This window comes from Danio rerio, chromosome 4 (assembly GCF_049306965.1).
Source record: "Danio rerio strain Tuebingen ecotype United States chromosome 4, GRCz12tu, whole genome shotgun sequence".
NCBI lineage: Eukaryota > Metazoa > Chordata > Actinopteri > Cypriniformes > Danionidae > Danio > Danio rerio.
In genome coordinates, this window is record NC_133179.1 from 72,295,001 (window position 1) to 72,316,976 (window position 21,976).

The window sequence follows — 21,976 nt, forward strand, 5'->3', positions numbered from 1 at the left end:
CAGCCTTATTTTGAAACTTTGTTAAATATTTTACCAGAAACATGTGGTTCCTGTAGTTTACTCGACAGACTCAACAGTTTTAGCTTAGCTTAGCATAAATCATTGAATCGGATTAGACCGTTAGCATCAGCTTTTTTGAAAAAGTTTGATTGAGATGCTAATGGTCTAATCCGATTCAATGATTTATGCTAAGCTAAGCTAAATGTGCTCACACCAGACCCTGAATGGATTCCTAAATGGTAAAACTCTAGTAAAACCTCTGGTGAAAATCTCTAGGTGACCTTAAACGGCCTATTTTGAAATTTTGTAACATTTTTACCAGAAACATGTGGTTCCTGTAGTTTACTCGACAGTTTTAGCTTAGCTTAGCATAAATCATTGAATCGGATTAGACCGTTAGCATCAGCTTTTTCGAAAATGTTTGATTGAGATGCTAATGGTCTAATCCGATTCAATGATTTATGCTAAGCTAAGCTAAATGTGCTCACATCAGACCCTAAATGGATTCCTAAATGGTAAAACTCTAGTAAAACCTCTGGTAAAAATCTCAAGGTGACCTTAAACGGCCTATTTTGAAACTTTGTTAAATATTTTACCAGAAATATGTGGTTCCTGTAGTTTAAGCGACAGTTTTAGCTTAGCTTAGCATAAATCATTGAATCGGATTAGACCGTTAGCATCAGCTTTTTCGAAAATGTTTGATTGAGATGCTAATGGTCTAATCCGATTCAATGATTTATGCTAAGCTAAATGTGCTCACACCAGACCCTAAATTTATTCATAAATGGTAAAACTCTAGTAAAACCTCTAGTAAAAATCTCTAGGTGACCTTAAACGGCCTATTTTGAAATTTTGTTAAATATTTTTACCAGAAACGTGGTTCCTGTAGTTTAAGCGACAGTTTTGCTTAGCTTAGCATAAATCAATGAATCAGATTAGACCATTAGCATCAGTTTTTAAAAATGTTTGATTGAGATGCTAATGGTCTAATCCGATTCAATGATTTATGCTAAGCTAAGCTAAATGTGCTCCCGCTGGACCCTGAATGGATACAAAAATGGTAAAACTCATCTGTTTAACTCATGTGACCTGTAAAATAAGTCTTTTTCAGGAAAAAGAAGAGTATTTCTTTGAAAACTCCTCCATCTTAAACAGCATATTTTGTTAAATATTTGTACTTTTCAAGGGGGAAAATGACATTAAGCTTCCTGATGTTTCCAGAAACATGTGGTTCCTGCAGTTTACTCGACGGACAATCTCGATGTGTTCTCAAATCCAATCATCACAATGACAAAGTGGACACAATTCTCTTTTCCGCTTTATAGATTTAACATGCGCCCATCATTATGTGCAAATAAGATGAATATTAAATAGACAGTTTTTTGTGTGTAATGGAACACATTGGCGGATTCTGAAAGGTAAAAATACTGAAAAAATTGTATTTATATTATGATTTTAAAATGATGATAAATATAGACTTTCTATGATCAAGCTTATTTATAATGTTTAGATCCTTAACTTTGACCCTGGAGCACATATCCAGTACATTGTACGTCTATACTTTTGCCAATAGCCAATTTAATTTAACGTAATACCTTCATTTAATCATTAATATTTCATTTAATAGCACTTAAAAACAACCATATGTCCACAGAAAGGCTTTAATTAAATTAATTTAAAATTTGTGTACGGTGTGATTTCAACAACTGTACTGTGCTGCTGTCGAAAAACTGCATAGTGCCTGCAAAACAACATATATAGTCAATTTCCTTTAGAGTAGTGTTTCTCAATTGGCGGGTCGCGACTCAAAAGTGGGTCTCGGGAACATATTCAGTGGGTCGCAGAGTGTGTGGTAAAAACAACAACAAATGTTTCATTTTTAACTTATTTTGCTTATGTAAGACTTTTATTTTGAAATGCGTGAGCGACAACTGTACCATTCGACATGTGAAATTTCGTTTGATTATAGCAACAAATATGTCGAAGCGCAAGAATATGTAAAGTATGGATTTACCAACACAATCTCACGGCAATTCGTAACTTTTTCATTTAGTGGCTAATTCGTATGAATTCGTACGATCTAATTCGTACAATTTAGTACGATTTGCTTATCCCCCAATGACGATTGGGGTTAGGGGTGGGGTCAGGTGCCACGCCTCCTTTTTAAAATCGTACCATTTCGTACGACTAAACTCGTACGAATTCGTACGAATTAGCCACTAAACTGGCAAAACGTAAAATACTTACGTTTTCTCGTGAGATCAGGCTGGATTTACATATATTGACGGCAAAAAAGGTTTAAAACCTCAGTGCGTGACATGTAGAGATAATATTGTTTTAGAGATAATATTGTTTTAGAAACCAAACATTTGTCGTTTTTACTTTGTAATATTTCTATAATTTCATATATTTCGTTAAATGACAGCAGTAAAATATTGTTTATTTGTAAGTCCTGGTGTTTTTCTTATGATTTGTCGGTCACTTCTTGTATATGTTAACAAATAAATACAAATTACATTATAGTTCCTTAAAATTTAGGCCGCGGTGTTGATGACCATGTCAAAATGTGGGTTCCATGGCCAAACCAGTTAAGAACCGCTGCTTTAGAGGAACACTCTTTAAAAAGGCACTTTTAGCTTAGCTTAGCATAAATCATTGAATCGGATTAGACCGTTAGCATCAGCTTTTTTTTTTTTTTTAAATGTTTGAGTGAGATGTTAATGGTCTAATCAATGATTTATGCTAACCTAAGCTAAATGTGCTATTGTCAGAGCCAGAATGGACACAACAATTGTAAAACTGAACTATTTAACTCAAGGTGGCTTGCAAAAAATCTTAAATTTAATAACTATGACAAATAAACGCACATTTTACCAATATTTCAGAAAACATCAGCACATTTTAGTTCTTTGAACATGACGTCAGTTCCTTCGGCTTAGTCCCTTTCTTTATCAGGGATCACCACGGCAGAATAATACACCAATTCATTCAGCATATGTTATGCACAGCGGATGCCCATCCAGCTGCAACCCAGTACTGGGAAACACATTCAGACACACTCATACCCCTATAAACGCGTGTGTTTTGTGGACTGTGGTTGACACCGGAGCAAACCCATGCCAAAAAGAGGCAAACTCCACACAGAAATGCCAACTGCTCCAGCAAGAACTCGAACCAGCGACCTTCTTGCTGTGAGGGGAATGTGCTGACCACTGAGCCACCATGACATCAATTTTTTTGAACAGTTACACATTCGAAACATATTTAATATGTACATATTAAGTGTAGGCTAGATGTAGTTAGGTACAGTAAGGGCTATCACGGCGCTGCATATGACGGAGTGTGAAGGTGCTTGATTTACAAATAATTAAAAATAAATAATAATAATAATTTAAAAATAATAATTAATTACCATTATTAAAAATAATTATTCTTTATTAAAAAGTGCTTGAATCTGCTGTTCAGGAAGGAGTGGAAACCCCCTTAATGTGTAACTTCTACCATACAGATGTAACCCCGCCGGTCCTACACCACCCAATCCGCTCCGAGCTGGGATCGACCCGGCGACCCTCCGCATGGGAGTCGGTTGCTCTAACAAGGCGGCTAAAGACCATGACCTCTAGCGTCTGTCGCTAGAGCACCTTTAGAGATCAGAGGAGTGAGGTTTACCTGCACAGCACACATTAGCTAGCCTCCGTTACACTCACCCCTCTAAACCTCACTCCCATCCGGGTCACGGCACCAATGTAACCCCACCGGTCCTACACCGCCCAACCCGCTCCGAGCTGGGATCGAACCGGCAACCTTCCGCATGGGAGTCGGTTGCTCTAACAAGGCGGCTAAAGACCGTGGCCTCTAGCGTCTGTCGCTAGAGCACCTTTAGAGGTCAGAGGAGTGAGGTTTACCTGCACGGCACACACTACAGATTATATATCGGAATCAGAGAGTGAAATTTAATACCTTTTAAGACCTTTTTTAAGACTCTTTCCATACATTTTAAGACCTTAACACCACTTTAGGTTTCAACTGAAATCACTGGCGAGATTTTAACTTACAGTATATTTACTAACTATGTAAGAAACTAGTCCACAACTCAAACATTAATCATATACTGAATAAAAACCGATTAAATCTAGCTAACTCAGTAGGTTGAGCTGCAGAAATAATGGTGTTTTTGGTTACTGCAGTAAACAAAGCAGCATGATGTCAAATCTAGCAGGATATTACTGATATTCGCAGATTTAATTCAGGAAAACTTTAGCATACGCTGCATATCTGAAAATGATATCAAATTGAAAACCTTGCAAAGAAGCGTTTAAGACTTTTTAAGGGCCTTAACAGGGCCGGAGTGGGACTCCTTTTCAGCCCTGGAGTTTCAAGCCTCAGACCGGCCCACCTCAGTTCACCACTGACTATATTAAAAAAAGGTCATTTCCAAATCAGTTTCTAATGACACTATCACGTCTTCTTTTGAGAAAACAGCTCTTTTAGAACTTCAAATGTTCAACAACCCTAACAGTATTATATGTCTTAACAATAAAAACGAAAACAATAAGTTACTCTAATGAGGATCGAACCCGGGTCCGCAGCGTCTTAACCTAACATGCTAACCACTGGACCACAATAGCTGTGTTCAGATTGGAGTCACAACTGAGATTTATAATCATTAAAATAGAAGAGTTGCGGTAAAATAATGAATAAAAAGGCTGTGGTCAAGTAAATAAATAAATTTAAAAAGTGTGACTGCTGATTCTGGAGCTACGGACACCGGCCCTCGCGGCCAAAAAACGGACCGGCCCACCGGGAATTCTCCCGGTCCTCCCGATTAGCCAATCCGGGCCTGGGCCTTAAATACCTCTATGTTGAGTTATCAACTTTAAATACTTTCTAGCCGGGCTTCCAGCTAACTCTATCAAGCCTTTTCAGCTGCTCCAGAACGCAGCAGCACGAGTGGTCTTCAATGAAGCTAAAAGAGCACATGTCACTCCGCTGCTCATCTGTTTGCACTGGCTGCCAGTTGCTGCTCGCATCAAATTCAAAGCTCTGATGTTTGCCTACAAAGCGACTTCTGGCCTTGCTCCTTCTTATCTGCTCTCACTTCTGCAGATCTATGTGCCCTCCAGAAACTTGCGTTCTGTGAATGAACGTCGCCTCGTGGTTCCATCCTAAAGAGGGAAGAGATCACTTTCCTGAACGCTCTCGTTTAATCTGCCCAGTTGGTGGAATGAACTCCCTAACTGCATCAGAACAGCAGTCACTCGCTGTCTTCAAGAAACGACTAAAAACTCAACTATTTAGTCTCCACTTTACTTCCTAATCTGCAATTGCCTCTCTGGATATACAAAAAACCTAAAATTTTACTAAAAAATTAAAAAAAAAAATTACTAAATTACTAATACTTTCCTTCTTAGACTTTACAGACCTGAAACTTATTCATTGTTGCTCTTATAGTTGTGTAAATTGCTTCCTTGTCCTCATTTGTAAGTCGCTTTGGATAAAAGCGTCGGCTAAATGACTAAATGTAAATGTAAGAGCCCGCGGACACACTGCCCATAGCAAGAGAAGACGAGCTCTCACCGTAGTATGTGCTGGCAGTCAGGGACAGGACCCAGAACATTAATGAAATCGCCAGCGTGAAACACAGCACGACCATATGCATCATCATCGTCATGTAATCCTTCATTAATACGCCATCCTCAAACTGCACGCTCGTCGAGGAGACAAGAGCCACTGGGAAAATAGAGAGAGGTGTCAACAAACAAATCAAAGTAGGTTATTAATCATTCCACTGCTACCTACAGTTGAAGACAGAATTATAAGCCCTCCTTTGAATTTTCTTTTCTTTTTAAATATTTCCCAAATGATGTTGAACAGATTCAGGAAATGTTCACAGTGTGTCTGATAATATTTTTTCTCGTGGAGAAAGTCTTATTTGTTTTATTTCGCCTAGAATAAAAGCAGTTTTTAATTTTTTAAACACCATTTTAAGGTAAATATTATTAGCCCCTTTAAGCTATATTTGTTTTCGATAGTCTACAGAACAAACCATCGTTATACAATAACTTACCTAATTACACTAACCTGCCTAGTTTTAAGCCTTTAAATGTCACTTTAAGCTGTCTTGAAGTGTCTTGAAGAATATCTAGTCTAATATTATGTACTGTCATCATGGCAATGACTGAATAAATCAGTTATTAGAGATGAGTTATTAAAAGTATTATGATTAGAAATGTGTTGATGTGTCTGCTCTCCGTTAAACAGACAATTTGGGGAAAAAATAAACAGGTGGGCTAATAATTCCGACTTCAACTGTACTTGATAAAATATATGAAGTTTTTTTTATTTACAGATGCAAAATACATTTTTTATGATAATTTCTGGGGGGTTTCAGTAATTGATGATTGAGGTAAAGTTGGCTTTATATTCGCACATTTACCGTGGTACTTTGAATATTCAGTCTGAAATAACATGACTTTCAAAACAACATTAGATATTAGAACTATTTTAGCATAATGTGACTGATAAAGAAATTAAAACAGACAATTTCATGTCTAATCCCGAGTAGCTCAGTTAGATAAGGTGATTAAAGCGTTTGATGAAGCTTTTGACTTCACGAGTTCGAAACCCGTTGATGACGTAAATTATATTTGTTTTTTTTTTAAGATTAATTTTGTTTTTTACTGTTCTGCTACACAGATATTAAAATCAATAATGCTCACAATGACACTGACGCCAAGTAATAAGAATCTTTATTTGGTATGGACATGTTTTGTTGCTGTGAAAAAGGGACGAATCTGCCAAGCTGCAAACGTGAATAGCTTACATCTGGAAAGGGACACCAGTTAAACCGTAACACCAGTATTGATTTATTGAGGTAAAGTTGGTTTTATATTGGGATATTCAGACATTAATGATATCCTTTCAGAAAAGTAGATTTTGCTAATTCTGAATTAGGAAATCATATTAGCAGCTAATGACTATCAAAGCACAGCCATGTTTACAGTCAACTAGATAGTGTTGGTGTTGTTTTGAAGTCATACTAGCATGCTAATTCTGACTGAATATATTAAAAATTGCGTGTTAAACAATATAGAGCCAGTTAAATGAACGAATGTGCGACTATAAAAACAACTTTACCTCAATTATTAATTTGGGAATATACAGTAATAGTAGGAAATTATGGTTAACTTGACGTTATTGTGAATGAAAGTATTTTACAGTATATATAAAACAATAAACAACACCTGAAATAATCCCGGGACAAACACAGCTCCATGTGTCTTCTTAAATTCAGTCACGCTTGGCAGTTTAGAAATTGTAAACACACACACACACAGCGAACTGAGAGACGGACTTCTTCCTGGTCAACTCAGCTGAACAGCGCCAGACCCAATGAGGATAATGTACACACGGAGGACGCGCAGTGATTTGCGGAGAACACAGCCTGTGATTTACCGTGATTGGTGGAAACCTTCCGCTTCATGTAGGCTACTGGATGGCAAGCCGTCAATCAGGAGCTTCAGTTCCTTTTCTTTGACAAAACAAAGTGAATAGCGCCACCTACGGGTTGCACTGTAGGGAGATCACAGATATTAAAGTCATCGCAGGCCTGTAGAGGGATTTATCCTGAAAAAGTCAATGTAATATAAACAACAGTGACAAGACATACGCCGAACGTAACATCACTAAAATAAATAAACCTTACCCGAGCTTTACTGACACTGGCTTGCTAGCGCCAACATTAAAATGAGTTGAGTTTTGCAACTCTCTGAAAAAGTTTTATAGAAATAAAGTGACTTTTAGAGATCAAATTAGTAACATTTCCACTATAAAAAGACTGACAGAAAGTTGGCTAGACTAACGTTGGACATCGACACTTGCAAAGGTAGGGACTGTCTCTAAAGTTACACTTTCTGAGGAGAATGTCGTCGTCGTGCAAAAGTCGTCGTGTAGTGGTCATAAATAACTATAATGAACACATTTTGAATTTTTTAATAACTAATAGTCAAATCTGCTATTTGCCATTTCCGAGTGGCTTAAAACGCAAAATTTATCACATTTTAAAGCTAAATATCTTCTGAGGAGAATGACTGAAGGAACCAACTGTTCACATAGGTGGCAGCTACATTGCACTTTTAGATTTTTTATGTTTATTAAAATAAATGTTACATATTCATTTTTTACACTGGCACCTCAAAGGCACACTCTTATTTAGATTTTTTTGTCTTCTTTCTTTTCCAGATATTTAAAAACTCTTAAATCAAGAGACTTTTTTTTTAGGAAAGCAGTCTTGTTTTTAGAAATACTATGCCAATATAAGTCATATTTTCCTTAAAACAAGCTAAATAATCTGCCACTGGGGTAAGCAAAATAATCTTAAACTAGGCAGGTTTGGGTAATTAGGCAAGTTATTGTATAAAGATGGTTTGTTCTGAAGACTATCGAAAAAATATACAGCTTAAAGGGGCTAATAGTATTGACCTTAATGTACTGTAATGTTATGTATTTTAAATTTATTGCCATGTCAGCAACCAAGGCTATTTTTATGGCAAGAATTTTTCAATAATACAATTAAGAACAACAAACAAATTAATACACAAGTTAAATACGATTTCAGTGTTAATACATGATAAGAATTTCAAAACATTTTATGAAGTCACTTTGCTAAAAATTTCCTTAAGAGAGTTCATTTCATAAAAAAAGTCTTCTGGAATCGTTAAAAGCAGGACCGTCCAGTAAAATGTCTTTTACAGTAAGGGGAGTTGTGCAGCACAAACACTGAGCGGGGTCTTCATCTTTAAGTAAAAAGGCGTGAGTTAATCTTGTATGTCAAATACGACATCTGGCAAAAATCACTTGATCAAATCGAGTCTTAAAACTCTGTTTGAGATTTCAGGTTGTATGTCACCTAATTTATTATTTTCCAATGCATCCCACTTCTCTTGTCACTTATTTAAAATGTAAACGTCGATAACGTCTCATCTCTGATGGATTTGTTTACCACATGCTTCAAAGCATCTTTCAGCTCGCTCATTTGCTGAAAGCCAGACATGTCCTGGAACCCAACAAAAAATGGTGTAATTTTGACCTTAAAATTGCTTTCAATAAATTAAAATCTGCTTTTATTCTAGCCGAAATAAAACAAACAAGACTTTCTCCAGAAGGAAAAATATTATCGGACATCCTGTGGAAATTTCCTTGCTCTATTAAACATCATTTTAGAAATATTTAAAAAAGAAAACAAAAAAAAAAATCAAAGGGGGGCGAGTAATTCTGACTTCAACTTTATACAGTTGCTGTTGCTAAATACTAACTTAAACAGTACATTTCGTTTAATCATTATAATTTCCAAGACAAAGTGATTGTTAAACAGAAAAGATGTTTAATGAACACAGAGGTGGAAAATAAAGTTAAAGACTTTTAAATTAATTTAGCATCGCCACAACCAGCTGAAGGATTTGGTTGGACTTTGGTTAAGATAATTTATTCATGAAATTTAACTGAATGTTTACCATGTCCATAATGCAATAAAAAGTCAGATAAGAAATACAAACTCAAATGTTTATATATGGGAAAGGCATATTTTGAGTTTTTTTGATTGGCAATTAGGTTACTTTTGTTGTGAAGACCTGGCAACCCTGGCTCAACTTTAAGTAGACAAATGGATGATCATGAAAGATTGTGCTTACTTTACTATTTAATTTCCATGTGCAAGCACATGTGTTCATTAAAATACACAATATGAGTCTAACTTAGCTTTACTTTGACGCAATGTGTTGATGCAAACACCTATTTTAGTTTAATCACCCTAGAAGTTTTCTTCCATTGGTAGAGTACACTCTCAGTAATAAAGCTGCCCGAGCTGTCACTAGGGTGGTACCTTTTCAAAAGGTACTCATTTGTACTCGAAGAGTCCATATTAATACCTCAAAATTAGTACCTAAAAATTTTAAGAGTAACTCTTTTGTACTTTTTAGGTACTAATATGTACCCTTGAGGTATTAATATAGACCTTTTAGGTACAAATTTGGACCTTTCGAAAAGGATCCACCCCATTGACAGATCGCGTAGCTTTATTTCTGAGAGTGTAAACATTCGATTATAATATTGTAGCGCCACAATATAATATATGCGCTATGTCAGAACTTCAACACGGAGATTAAATAACCCATCACAGACACAGATCAAAGTAGGCCAATTCCACGGTAAAACCGCAGGCTTGGCAGTCCATCAGAGAAGCCTGCAAGTCAGAGTCCGCTCATTATCCCTCGAAACACTGAAAACTTCAATACGTTAATGAATATAACTAATAAACGAAATTTAGTTGAACTTAATATACAAATTTGGCTCACAGAAGCATGCTAGCTGAATGTGTTTACAGAGGAAAGCTGACCAAGTCATCCTCCTCAAGAAGGTCAGAAGTTAGTATATCGTACAACCATCTTTAGAGGACGACTCTACATTTGAAAATATCGAAAACGCACTGTCAGCCATTGGTTTTTGACTCCAAAGTGAATGTTTAGGTTGTCGATAAATAAATCAGTGTGCTAAATATCTGTTTTCAGAATGAACACGTTAGATTTCATCGATGTGCTAACGTAACTAGAAAACGTCTGTTTTTCAAGTAGTTTTTCTAGAAAACGTTCGTTTTTCAAGTAGTTTCTAGAATTTGAAAGGTCATTTTAGACGTCTACACAAAGATATTACATGAACACAGTGACAACCTCCACTAAACCACAACAGGATCGACCTCTCTCTTAATCAGCGCTAATCTTGCGCGAAAAACAAATGAAATAGCAAGCCGTTTAAACGTTAAACGAGTCCGAAGCTGAGCGAAGAACATGTTTTATAACCTGCAAGTCATGATAAAAAGGAATTAATCGAACAAGCAAAGCATTGGCTTACCCGAACAGAGGAAATGTGTGATTTGTGTCTCCTAATGTCAGTCTGTGCAGTCAAAAAGCATGATAATTCATGTTAGGAGAGAGATCACATGCCGTCAAGAGAGCTCTTTTGATGACCGATTTCCACAGAATTCGCCACAGCATAAGGTTGCCAATCCTACCATTGAGCTTCTTTCGAAGCAGTGACCATTGGTGTATTGAAGAAGAATTATTTAGACCAAAACGCTTGAAGTTGTACTCTCTGCCAGCCAAACTTTAGCAATGTATACGGCAGCGTTAACACAAGAGAGCTCCAGTTATGAAATAAAAAACAGTTCACGATTGTTTCTATATTTGATTAGCATTAAAATAAGGCATATCTTGAGTTTCAGTTTTTTTATTTAATTTATTTTCGGCTGGCCAAAGGATTGGTTTTGATGCGCAGATCTGGCAACCCTGCAGCTCAATGACCATATTCATCAAAATGACCCGATAAAAACAGTTCTAAGAAATTTGTTCGTTTTTGTGAGGAAGGACTGACCTTAAGAGCATCGGAAATTGAGATTTAAGAATGATTTAAGTTCAGGAATAAAAATTGTCCAACAATTTAGTCGCTGATGTAATATGCAGTTTATTTCTCTACCAATTTTTTTTTAATTATTTTTAAAAAGTGCAAAAGTTAGAAACAGCTGAAATTTAAAAGGCAGAAATATAACATAACATACATAAATATATTCCGTATAAAGGGATTTGTCCTGCGGAAAATGCAATTTGGCTCTCTTTGTAATTTGTTTCCACCATAACAGTGATAATACATGTCAGAGACTTGCACACCGAGCATAATCTGATCTGACGGCTGTGTAACAACACTAGTTCTGCTTCACACTAGAGCTGAAATGTGTTTCTATATCTGAAACAATCTGTATCGTAAATAATGTTATAGAAATAAATGTCACTTTGGTGATCAAATTAGCCACATTTCCGTTTAAAAAGGGGAGCCATAATGCTCTTTTTTTACGCAATGTAAATGTGCGACAGACACAAACGAGTGTGTATGAGAAGTTTCAGCTCGAAATACCACACAAATATTGTTTTATAACTTTTTGAAAGTGACTCTTTAATTCTAATTGTGTCATTATGATGACCTGTCGCTTTAAATTCAGATGAGATTGTGCTCCTAGCTCTCTTTTCAAAATTAACGCACGGTTGCTTCTCACTCAGGGCTGTCTATGCTGATGTGCAATGTTGGGTAAGTTACTTCTAAAAGGTAATAGATTACAAATTACTGATTACTAGTGGAAAATTGTAATCTGAAGTTACTTTTAAAACACCTGAAATATACATATAAAAAAGCTCTTAGTAATTTATTATTCGCTGGAAAACATTACGATGGATTTAAGAGAGTTAAAGAGTTCTCCCAAAACTTAATTCTTAATTTAAACCTGTTTGTCTTTTGGTTTTTGAACACAAAACAAGACATTTAGAAGAAAACTGGACACCTGTAACCCTTGACATCCATAGTATCCAGTGTTTGGGTGTTCTCCGTTTGTCTGAGGTAATTAGTCTACCGAAATGTGTATATTCCATACAAAGCATGAAGCTGATTGGTCGGCTCTTGTTGTGTGACTCGTAGTTTTCAACTGCGTGCACCTGGAAAACGCGAACGCGCACAATACGCGCTCCCAATATGTACACGCAAGCTCTCTTTTAGAAATAACGAACTTGCATGTAAAAAAAGATGCGATGTGTGAACGGCCAATGCAATCTCACGGCTATTTTTAAGTTTTTGATTTAGTGGCTAATTCGTCTGAATTCATATGATTTGATTCGTACAGTTTAGTACGATTTGCTTAACATCCAATGACGGTTGGGTTTAGGGGTGGGGTTGGGTCTCCTTTTTAAAATCGTACATTTTCATACGACTGAATTGGAATTCGTATGAATTAGCCACTGCACAAAACGTAAAATACTCGCGTTTTCTCATGAGATCAGGCTGGAACGGCCTCATGTGCGGCTACTTTTCTCTTCACATTCAGAAGATACCTTCACTGCCGCTCACAAAAATCCAATTTAGTCTGTTTAGACTGAGTTGTGCCACCTTGTTTTTGTGCGCCGGTGTCCTCCTTGGTGACGAGTTTTGTCGTAGAATGCTTCCTATTCAAAAGCTGGTCGAGTTAAGGCAGTGGAAAGTTCTTTAGAAACTGGACACAGACTGCATATCTTTGTTTTAACGCTCAATGAAATCAAAGTCATGTCTGTATTTTTTCATCAGCAGCCATTTCAGCCGGCGTTCTCCAGCAGTTTAAAAGGAAGCTGGAAGTCCAGCAGTTGGAAAACGTGACTTAAAAGAAGCATTTTTTTCTTCGAAAAACTATATTAGTAATGTAGGTAACACAATTACGCTGACTTTAGTAACAGTATTCAATTACACACATTTAAAATGTACTTCGTTATATCACTGCGTTCCCCAGAAATGTAATTAAAATACAGTAACGCCTCAAGCATGATTTATACTTTCGCCTGGTGTCGCGGACCTCCGCTGTCGGCGCACACAAGTCACGAAATGGCGAAGACTTTTATACTTGATGCGTTCGCCGTTGTGATATTCGTTAAAACGACAGAGGGCGGTCTATAGAAACTGACCGTAAAATCAGACGAATAAACAGAGAAGTAGGAAGTTTCCGGAACTACATCACATCACTAATATTATTGACGATTTTTAACTATTTTTATAAACTATTTTAATAATTATAAGCGTTTTCATAACCATTCAAGATTTTTTTAAATCAAAGCATCACTTGCTTTTGTTCGTATCTCGGACGGTTCTACCTATTAAAGTTTATTAAAATATTAATGACAACAGAACATGAGTTGCTCTACAAATATATATTTTTATTATGGCAAGAATACAAGCAAACAAGTACACTCACTAAAAAACAGATGTTTTTATTTTATTTAGTTTGGTCTGTTTATTTAGCCCGCTCCACAATTCACACATTACTGTCTGGCTAGTTAGTCCTCTACTAATATGCTAAAAGGCGATAATAGTCTAACGTTCCAGACCACCATAAATAAAGCCTAAAAACAGGGCATCAGCAAATTGCAAACCGACAGGTTTAAATACTCCTTTCCAGTTATCAAGAAAATTATTCGTTCCTTAATTATAGTTTTGTAACTAGTAAATTGTTTTAAATAAAAAATTTCACGGCTGTTGCCGTTTCTGGACAAGAAGTAGCGGTCATCAGGTTATAAATTTGATCACGCATGGGCGGATCGTAAAGATGTCTGATAAAATCTCTTTAAAGTGTTTCATAGTTAGCTCAAATAAAATGTGGCGTCAAACGAATTGTTCCCTCGAGTAAAAAAAAAAAATTGTGCGCTCCGCCAGCCGAAATCATCTTGCGTACACCCAAAGCGAACCTCCGCGTACACAGCGATGACGTCACATTCGCCACGCGCACTCAAGCGAACATGTCAAGTATAAACCAGGCTTTACTGTGGAACACCAACAAACTATGCTAATGAGGGAGAGATGGTCACTAGTGGGCGGGGCTTTCCCCCTCTGATGACACGTACAAATTGAGAATCTCCATCTAAGTGTTTCACAGACACTTCTATTTATCAAGTGTGATTATAAAGATGAAAATAAATACGTTTTTTAGCATTAGAGACTGGTTATATTCCCAGACTGTCCAAACCCATAAAAGTCAGTTCAGAATAATAGGCCCCCTTTAAATCTTAGCATTTGAGAAGGATTTACAGTCGCAAATCTGCCTGTAAAGCACTCATGTAGGTGCCTGCTTTGTGTGTCTTAATGTGACATGAAAAAGCATGAAAATGCATTTTAAGTGAGCGATCAAGAGAGCTCTTTTGATGACTGGTATCCACACGCCACACTTCACCACAGCATGAGGTTGCCAAATTGCCTCAATTCTTGGCCGAAATGCTTGCAGTTTTACTCACCCAGCTCATATTCTACCAGCGATTGTAGCTCCTTTATGGAAACCATCTGCATTCGTGATTGTTTCTATAGTGATTATCATTAAAATATGCGTCTAATGGTATATCTTTGGGTTCGTTTCGATTGGCCAAAGGACTGGTTTTAGTGAGAAGATCTGGCAACCCTGCAGCTCAGTACCCATATTCATCAACACGACCCGTCAAAACATTTCTAAGAAATTAAAGTACATCCCAATTTACAGCAGAATGACGTGCAAAATGTTTCATATGAATGTCAAACCCTTGCATAACCACGGCCTTTCATTTGAATATTATTAGGATTTTTAGGCATTATGCATTACAGTGCATCACAGGGTTCCACACAATTCATTCTTGTTGTCCCGACACAAATCAATTAAGTTGGTAACACTTTACAATAAGATTGTATAAGTAACTGGTAGTTAATGTATTTACTAACATGATCAAACAATGAGCAATACATTTATTACAGTATTTGTGTTAGTTAATGAAAATACAGTTGTTCATTCAGGGTTCATACACATTTTTGCTAGAAAAATTCCATGACTTTTCCAGGACTTTCAAGTAGATTTTTATGACCTACATTGTAAAAAAAATCTAATTTTTTGGATATTTCCGGCAGCTGGGGTGAAAAATAACGTAAAATAATGGACATTAAATTATTGAAATTTACTGTATATTAACGAACATTAAATTACAGAAATTTACAATAAAATAACGGACATTAAATCATTGAAATTTACTGTATAATAATGGACATTAAATTACAGAAATTTACCATAAAAAAACGGCCATTAAATTACAGAAATTTACCATAAAATAACGGATATTAAATTATAGAAATTTTCTGTAAAATCACGAACATTAAATTACAGAAATTTACCATAAAATAACGGACATTAAATTATTGAAATTTACTGTATAATAATGGACATTAAATTACAGAAATTTACCATGAAATAACGGCCATTAAATTACAGAAATTTACCATAAAATAACGGATATTAAATTATAGAAATTTACTGTATAATAACGGACATTAAATTACAGAAATTTACTGTAAAATAACGGCCAATAAATTGCAGAAATATACTGTAAAATCATGAACATTAAATTACAAACATTTACCGTAAAATAATGGACATTAAATTACAGAAATTTACTGTAAAATAATGTACATTAAATTACAGAAATTTACTGTAAAATAATGGACATTAAATTACAGAAATTTACTGTAAAATAATGGACATTAAATTACAGAAATTTACTGCAAAATAACGGACATTAAATTACAGAAATTTACCATAAAATAACGGCCATTAAATTACAGAAATTTACCATAAAATAACGGATATTAAATTATTGAAATTTACTGTATAATAACGGACATTAAATTACAGAAATTTACTGTAAAATAACGGACATTAAATTACAGAAATTTACCATAAAATAGCGGACATTAAATTACAGAAATTTACCATAAAATAACGGCCATTACATTATAGAAATTTACTGTTAAATAACAGATATTAAATTACATAAATTTACCATAAAATACGGAAATTAAATTATAGAAATTTACGGTATAATAACGGACATTAAATTACAGAAATTTACTGTAAAATAATGTAAATTAAACTACAGAAATTTACTGTAAAATAACAGACATTAAATTACAGAAATTTACCATAAAATAACGGACATTAAATTATTGAAATTTACTGTATAATAATGGACATTAAATTACAGAAATTTACCATAAAAAAACGGCCATTAAATTACAGAAATTTACCATAAAATAACGGATATTAAATTATAGAAATTTTCTGTAAAATCACGAACATTAAATTACAGAAATTTACCATAAAATAACGGACATTAAATTATTGAAATTTACTGTATAATAATGGACATTAAATTACAGAAATTTACCATAAAATAACGGCCATTAAATTACAGAAATTTACCATAAAATAACGGATATTAAATTATAGAAATTTACTGTATAATAACGGACATTAAATTACAGAAATTTACTGTAAAATAACGGCCAATAAATTACAGAAATATACTGTAAAATCATGAACATTAAATTACAAACATTTACCGTAAAATAATGGACATTAAATTACAGAAATTTACTGTAAAATAATGTACATTAAATTACAGAAATTTACTGTAAAATAATGGACATTAAATTACAGAAATTTACTGTAAAATAACGGACATTAAATTACAGAAATTTACCATAAATTAACGGCCATTAAATTACAGAAATTTACCATAAAATAACGGACATTAAATTATTGAAATTTACTGTATAATAATGGACATTAAATTACAGAAATTTACTGTAAAATAACGGACATTAAATTACAGAAATTTACCATAAAATAGCGGACATTAAATTACAGAAATTTACCATAAAATAACGGCCATTACATTATAGAAATTTACTGTTAAATAACAGATATTAAATTACAGAAATTTACCATAAAATACGGAAATTAAATTATAGAAATTTACTGTATAATAACGGACATTAAATTACAGAAATTTACTGTAAAATAATGTAAATTAAACTACAGAAATGTACTGTAAAATAACAGACATTAAATTACAGAAATTTACCATAAAATAACGGACATTAAATTAATTAAAATTTACTGTATAATAATGGACATTAAATTACAGAAATTTACCATAAAATAACGAATATTAAATTATAGAAATTTACTGTATAATAACGGACATTAAATTACAGAAATTTACTGTAAAATAACGGCCAATAAATTACAGAAATATACTGTAAAATCATGAACATTAAATTACAAACATTTACCGTAAAATAATGGACATTAAATTACAGAAATTTACTGTAAAATATTGTACATTAAATTACAGAAATTTACAGAAATTTACTGTAAAATAATGGACATTAAATTACAGAAATTTACTGTAAAATAATGTAAATTAAATTACAGAAATTTACAGTAAAATAATGGACATTAAATTACAGAAATTTACTGTAAAATAATGGACATTAAATTACAGAAATTTACTGTAAAATAACGGACATTAAATTACAGAAATTTACCATAAAATAACGGACATTAAATTATTGAAATTTACTGTATAATAACGGACATTAAATTACAGAAATTTACCATAAAATAATGGCCATTACATTATTGAAATTTACTGTTAAATAACAGATATTACAGAAATTTACCATAAAATACAGAAATTAAATTTTAGAAATTTACTGTATAATAACGGACATTAAATTACAGAAATTTACTGTAAAATCATGAACATTAAATTACAAGAATTTACCGTAAAATAATGGACATTAAATTAAAGAAATTTACTGTAAAATAATGGACATTAAATTACAGAAATTTACTGTAAAATAATGTAAATTAAACTACAGAAATTTACTGTAAAATAACAGACATTAAATTACAGAAATTTACTGTAAAATAACGAACATTAAATTACAGAAATTTACCATAAAATAACAGATATTAAACTATAGAAATTTACCATAAAATAACGGATATTAAATTATTGAAATTTACTGTATAATAATGGACATTAAATTACAGAAATTTACCATAAAATAACGGATATTAAATTATAGAAATTTACCATAAAATAACGGACATTAAATTACAGAAATTTACCATAAAATAACGGATATTAAATTATAGAAATTTACTGTATAATAACGGACATTAAATTACAGAAATTTACCATAAAATAACGAACATTAAATTACAGAAATTTACCATAAAATAACGGACATTAAATTACAGAAATTTACTGTAAAATAATGGCCATTAAATTACAGAAATATACTGTAAAATCATGAACATTAAATTACAGAAATTTACCGCAAAATAATGGACATTAAATTACAGAAATTTACTGTAAAATAACGGATATTAAGTTATAGAAATTTACCATAAAATAATGGACATTAAATTACAGAAAGTTACTGTAAAATAACAGATATTAATTTACAGAAATGTACTCAAATTTAAATTTCTGTAATTTAACCTCTGTTATATTCCGATAAATTTCTGTAATTTAACTGCTGTTATTTTACTTTTTTCCGGCACATCAGCGTAAAATTACGGATTTATTTATTTACAATGTAATGTTTCATGTAATGTATACGTATACATGGTAAACCAATGAACGTTAAATTTTTTTTTTACAGCATATCATAAAACATGCTACAAACTCATTAGTTTCGATTTATTTTCATTTCTATGTAAAATGGATGATGCTTACACAGCACTAATGAAGTGAGACCATGCTTTTGGCCAAGAAAAGAAAAGTAAACACGACTAACCTCCATTCCAGTATGCAGATGTTTGTCAAACTAATTTTAGATGATGTTAACAGTTTGTTAAACTAGTAACAATACACCAAAAAAATCTGTAAATTTACGATTTATTTCCGGCAGCTGGGGGGCCAGAAAAAAAACGTAAAATAACGGCGGCTAAATTACAGAAGTATACCACAAAATTCAGAAATTTAAATTTAAGGAACGTCTATGTTTAGACGTCTATTAGACATCTATTTGACATCACTTAAAAACAAAAACGCTTGCCGGGTACACATATGATGTCTGTCTGATCTGTCTATTTCAAGACTAGTCTAGTTTTGGGCTATTCTTAGACGTCTATTAGATTTTCAGTGATAGCCCAAATTTAACCTAGTTTTAACCAAGCCGTCTGTGTATAGACGTCTATTAGACATCTATTTGACGTCATTTAAAAAACAAAAACGCTTGCCGGGTACACTTATGAAGTCTGTCTGATCTGTCTATTTGAGGACTAGTCTAGTTTAGGGCTATTCTTAGACGTCTATTACACATCTATTTGACGTCATTTAAAAAACAAAAACGCTTGCCAGGTACACATATGAAGTCTGTCTGATCTGTCTATTTGATGACTAGTCTAGTATAGGGCTATTCTTAGACGTCTATTAGATTTTTAGTGATAGCCCAAATTTAGCCTAGTATTAACCAAGCCGTCTATGTTTAGACATCTATTAGACATCTATTTGATGTCATTTAAAAAACAAAAACGCTTGCCGGGTACACATATGAAGTCTGTCTAATCGGTCTATTTGATGACTAGTCTAGTTTTGGACTATTCTTAGACGTCTATTAGATTTTCAGTGATAGCCCAAATTTAGCCTTGTTTTAACCAAGCCATCTATGTATAGACGTCTATTAGACATCTATTTGACATCATTTAAAAAACAAAAACGCTTGCCGTGTACACATATGAAGTCTGCCTGATCTGTCTATTTCATGACTAGTCTAGTAGTGATAGCCCAAATTTAGCCTAGTATTAACCAAGCCGTCTATGTATAGACGTCTATTAGACATCTATTTGACGTCATTTAAAAAACAAGACGCTTGCCAGGTAACATATGAAGTCTGTCTGATCTGTCTATTTCATGACTAGTCTAGTAGTGATAGCCCAAATTTAGCCTAGTATTAACCAAGCCGTCTATGTTTAGATGTCTATTAGACATCTATTTGATGTCATTTAAAAATCAAAAATGCTTGCCAAGTACACATATGAAGTCTGTCTGATCTTTCTATTTCATGACTAGTCTAGTTTTGGGCTATTCTTAGACGTCTATTAGATTTTTAGTGATAGCCCAGATTTAGCCTAGTTTTAACCAAGCTGTCTATGTATAGACGTCTATTAGACATCTATTTGACATCATTTAAAAAACAAAAACGCTTGCCGTGTACACATATGAAGTCTGCCTGATCTGTCTATTTCATGACTAGTCTAGTAGTGATAGCATAAATTTAGCCTAGTTTTAACCAAGCCGTCTATGTTTAGACGTCTATTAGACATCTATTTGACATCATTTAAAAAACAAGACGCTTGCCGGGTACACATATGAAGTCTGTCTGATCTGTCTATTTCATGACTAGTCTAGTAGTGATAGCCCAAATTTAGTCTAGTATTAACCAAGCCGTCTATGTTTAGATGTCTATAAGATATCTATTTGACGTCATTTAAAAAACAAGATGCTTGCCAGGTACACATATGAAGTCTGTCTGATCTGTCTATTTTATGACTAGTCTAGTTTTGGGCTATTCTTAGACGTCTATTAGATTTTTAGTGAAAGCCCAAATTTAGCCTTGTTTTAAGCAAGCCGTCTATGTTTAGACGTCTTTTAGACATCTATTTGACATCATTTAAAAAACAAAAACGCTTGCCGGGTACACATATGAAGTCTGTCTGATCTGTCTATTTCATGACTAGTCTAGTAGTGATAGCCCAAATTTAGTCTAGTATTAACCAAGCCGTCTAAGTTTAGATGTCTATAAGATATCTATTTGACGTCATTTAAAAAACAAGATGCTTGCCAGGTACACATATGAAGTCTGTCTGATCTGTCTATTTCATGACTAGTCTAGTAGTGATAGCCCAAATTTAGCCTAGTTTTAAACAAGCCGTCTATGTTTAGACGTCTATTAGACGTCTATTAGACATCTATTTGACGTCATTTAAAAAACAAGACGCTTGCCAGGTAACATATGAAGTCTGTCTGATCGGTCTATTTGAGGACTAGTCTAGTTTTGGGCTATTCTTAGACGTCTATTAGATTTTCAGTGATAGCCCAAATTTAGCCTAGTTTTAACCAAGCCGTCTATGTTTAGACGTCTATTACACATCTATTTGACGTCATTTAAAAAACAAGACGCTTGCCGGGTACACATATGAAGTCTGTCTGATCTGTCTATTTCATGACTAGTCTAGTAGTGATAGCCCAAATTTAGCCTAGTATTAACCAAGCCGTCTATGTTTAGACGTCTATTAGACGTCTATTAGACATCTATTTGACGTCATTTAAAAAACAAGACGCTTGCCAGGTACACATATGAAGTCTGCCTGATCAGTCTATTTGATGACTAGTCTAGATTAGGGCTATTCTTAGACGTCTATTAGATTTTCACAGACAGTGCAAATTTAACATCGCATAGCCAAGATGTCCATGCTAGACATCTATTAGATGTCTTAAACACAAAATTTGTAGCTAATTAAACATCATCAAAAATAATGGTCTAAATA

The 21,976-nt window shown here is 33.8% G+C and overlaps 1 protein-coding gene across 5 annotated transcripts in view; it reads right to left on the minus strand.

The window, feature by feature from the left end:
• Nucleotides 1-21,976, minus strand: part of tmem19 (transmembrane protein 19) — a 1,055,620-nt gene that overhangs the window by 10,697 nt on the left and 1,022,947 nt on the right. For 2 of the 5 annotated variants that reach the window (XM_073945922.1, XM_073945923.1), the window contains exons 2-3: nt 7,456-7,572; nt 5,578-5,730 (exon numbers count right to left, since the gene is read on the minus strand). In XM_073945922.1, the coding sequence (XP_073802023.1) occupies nt 5,578-5,730; nt 7,456-7,483 (181 nt within the window). In that variant the 5' untranslated portion in view covers nt 7,484-7,572. 5 annotated transcript variants of the gene reach the window in all.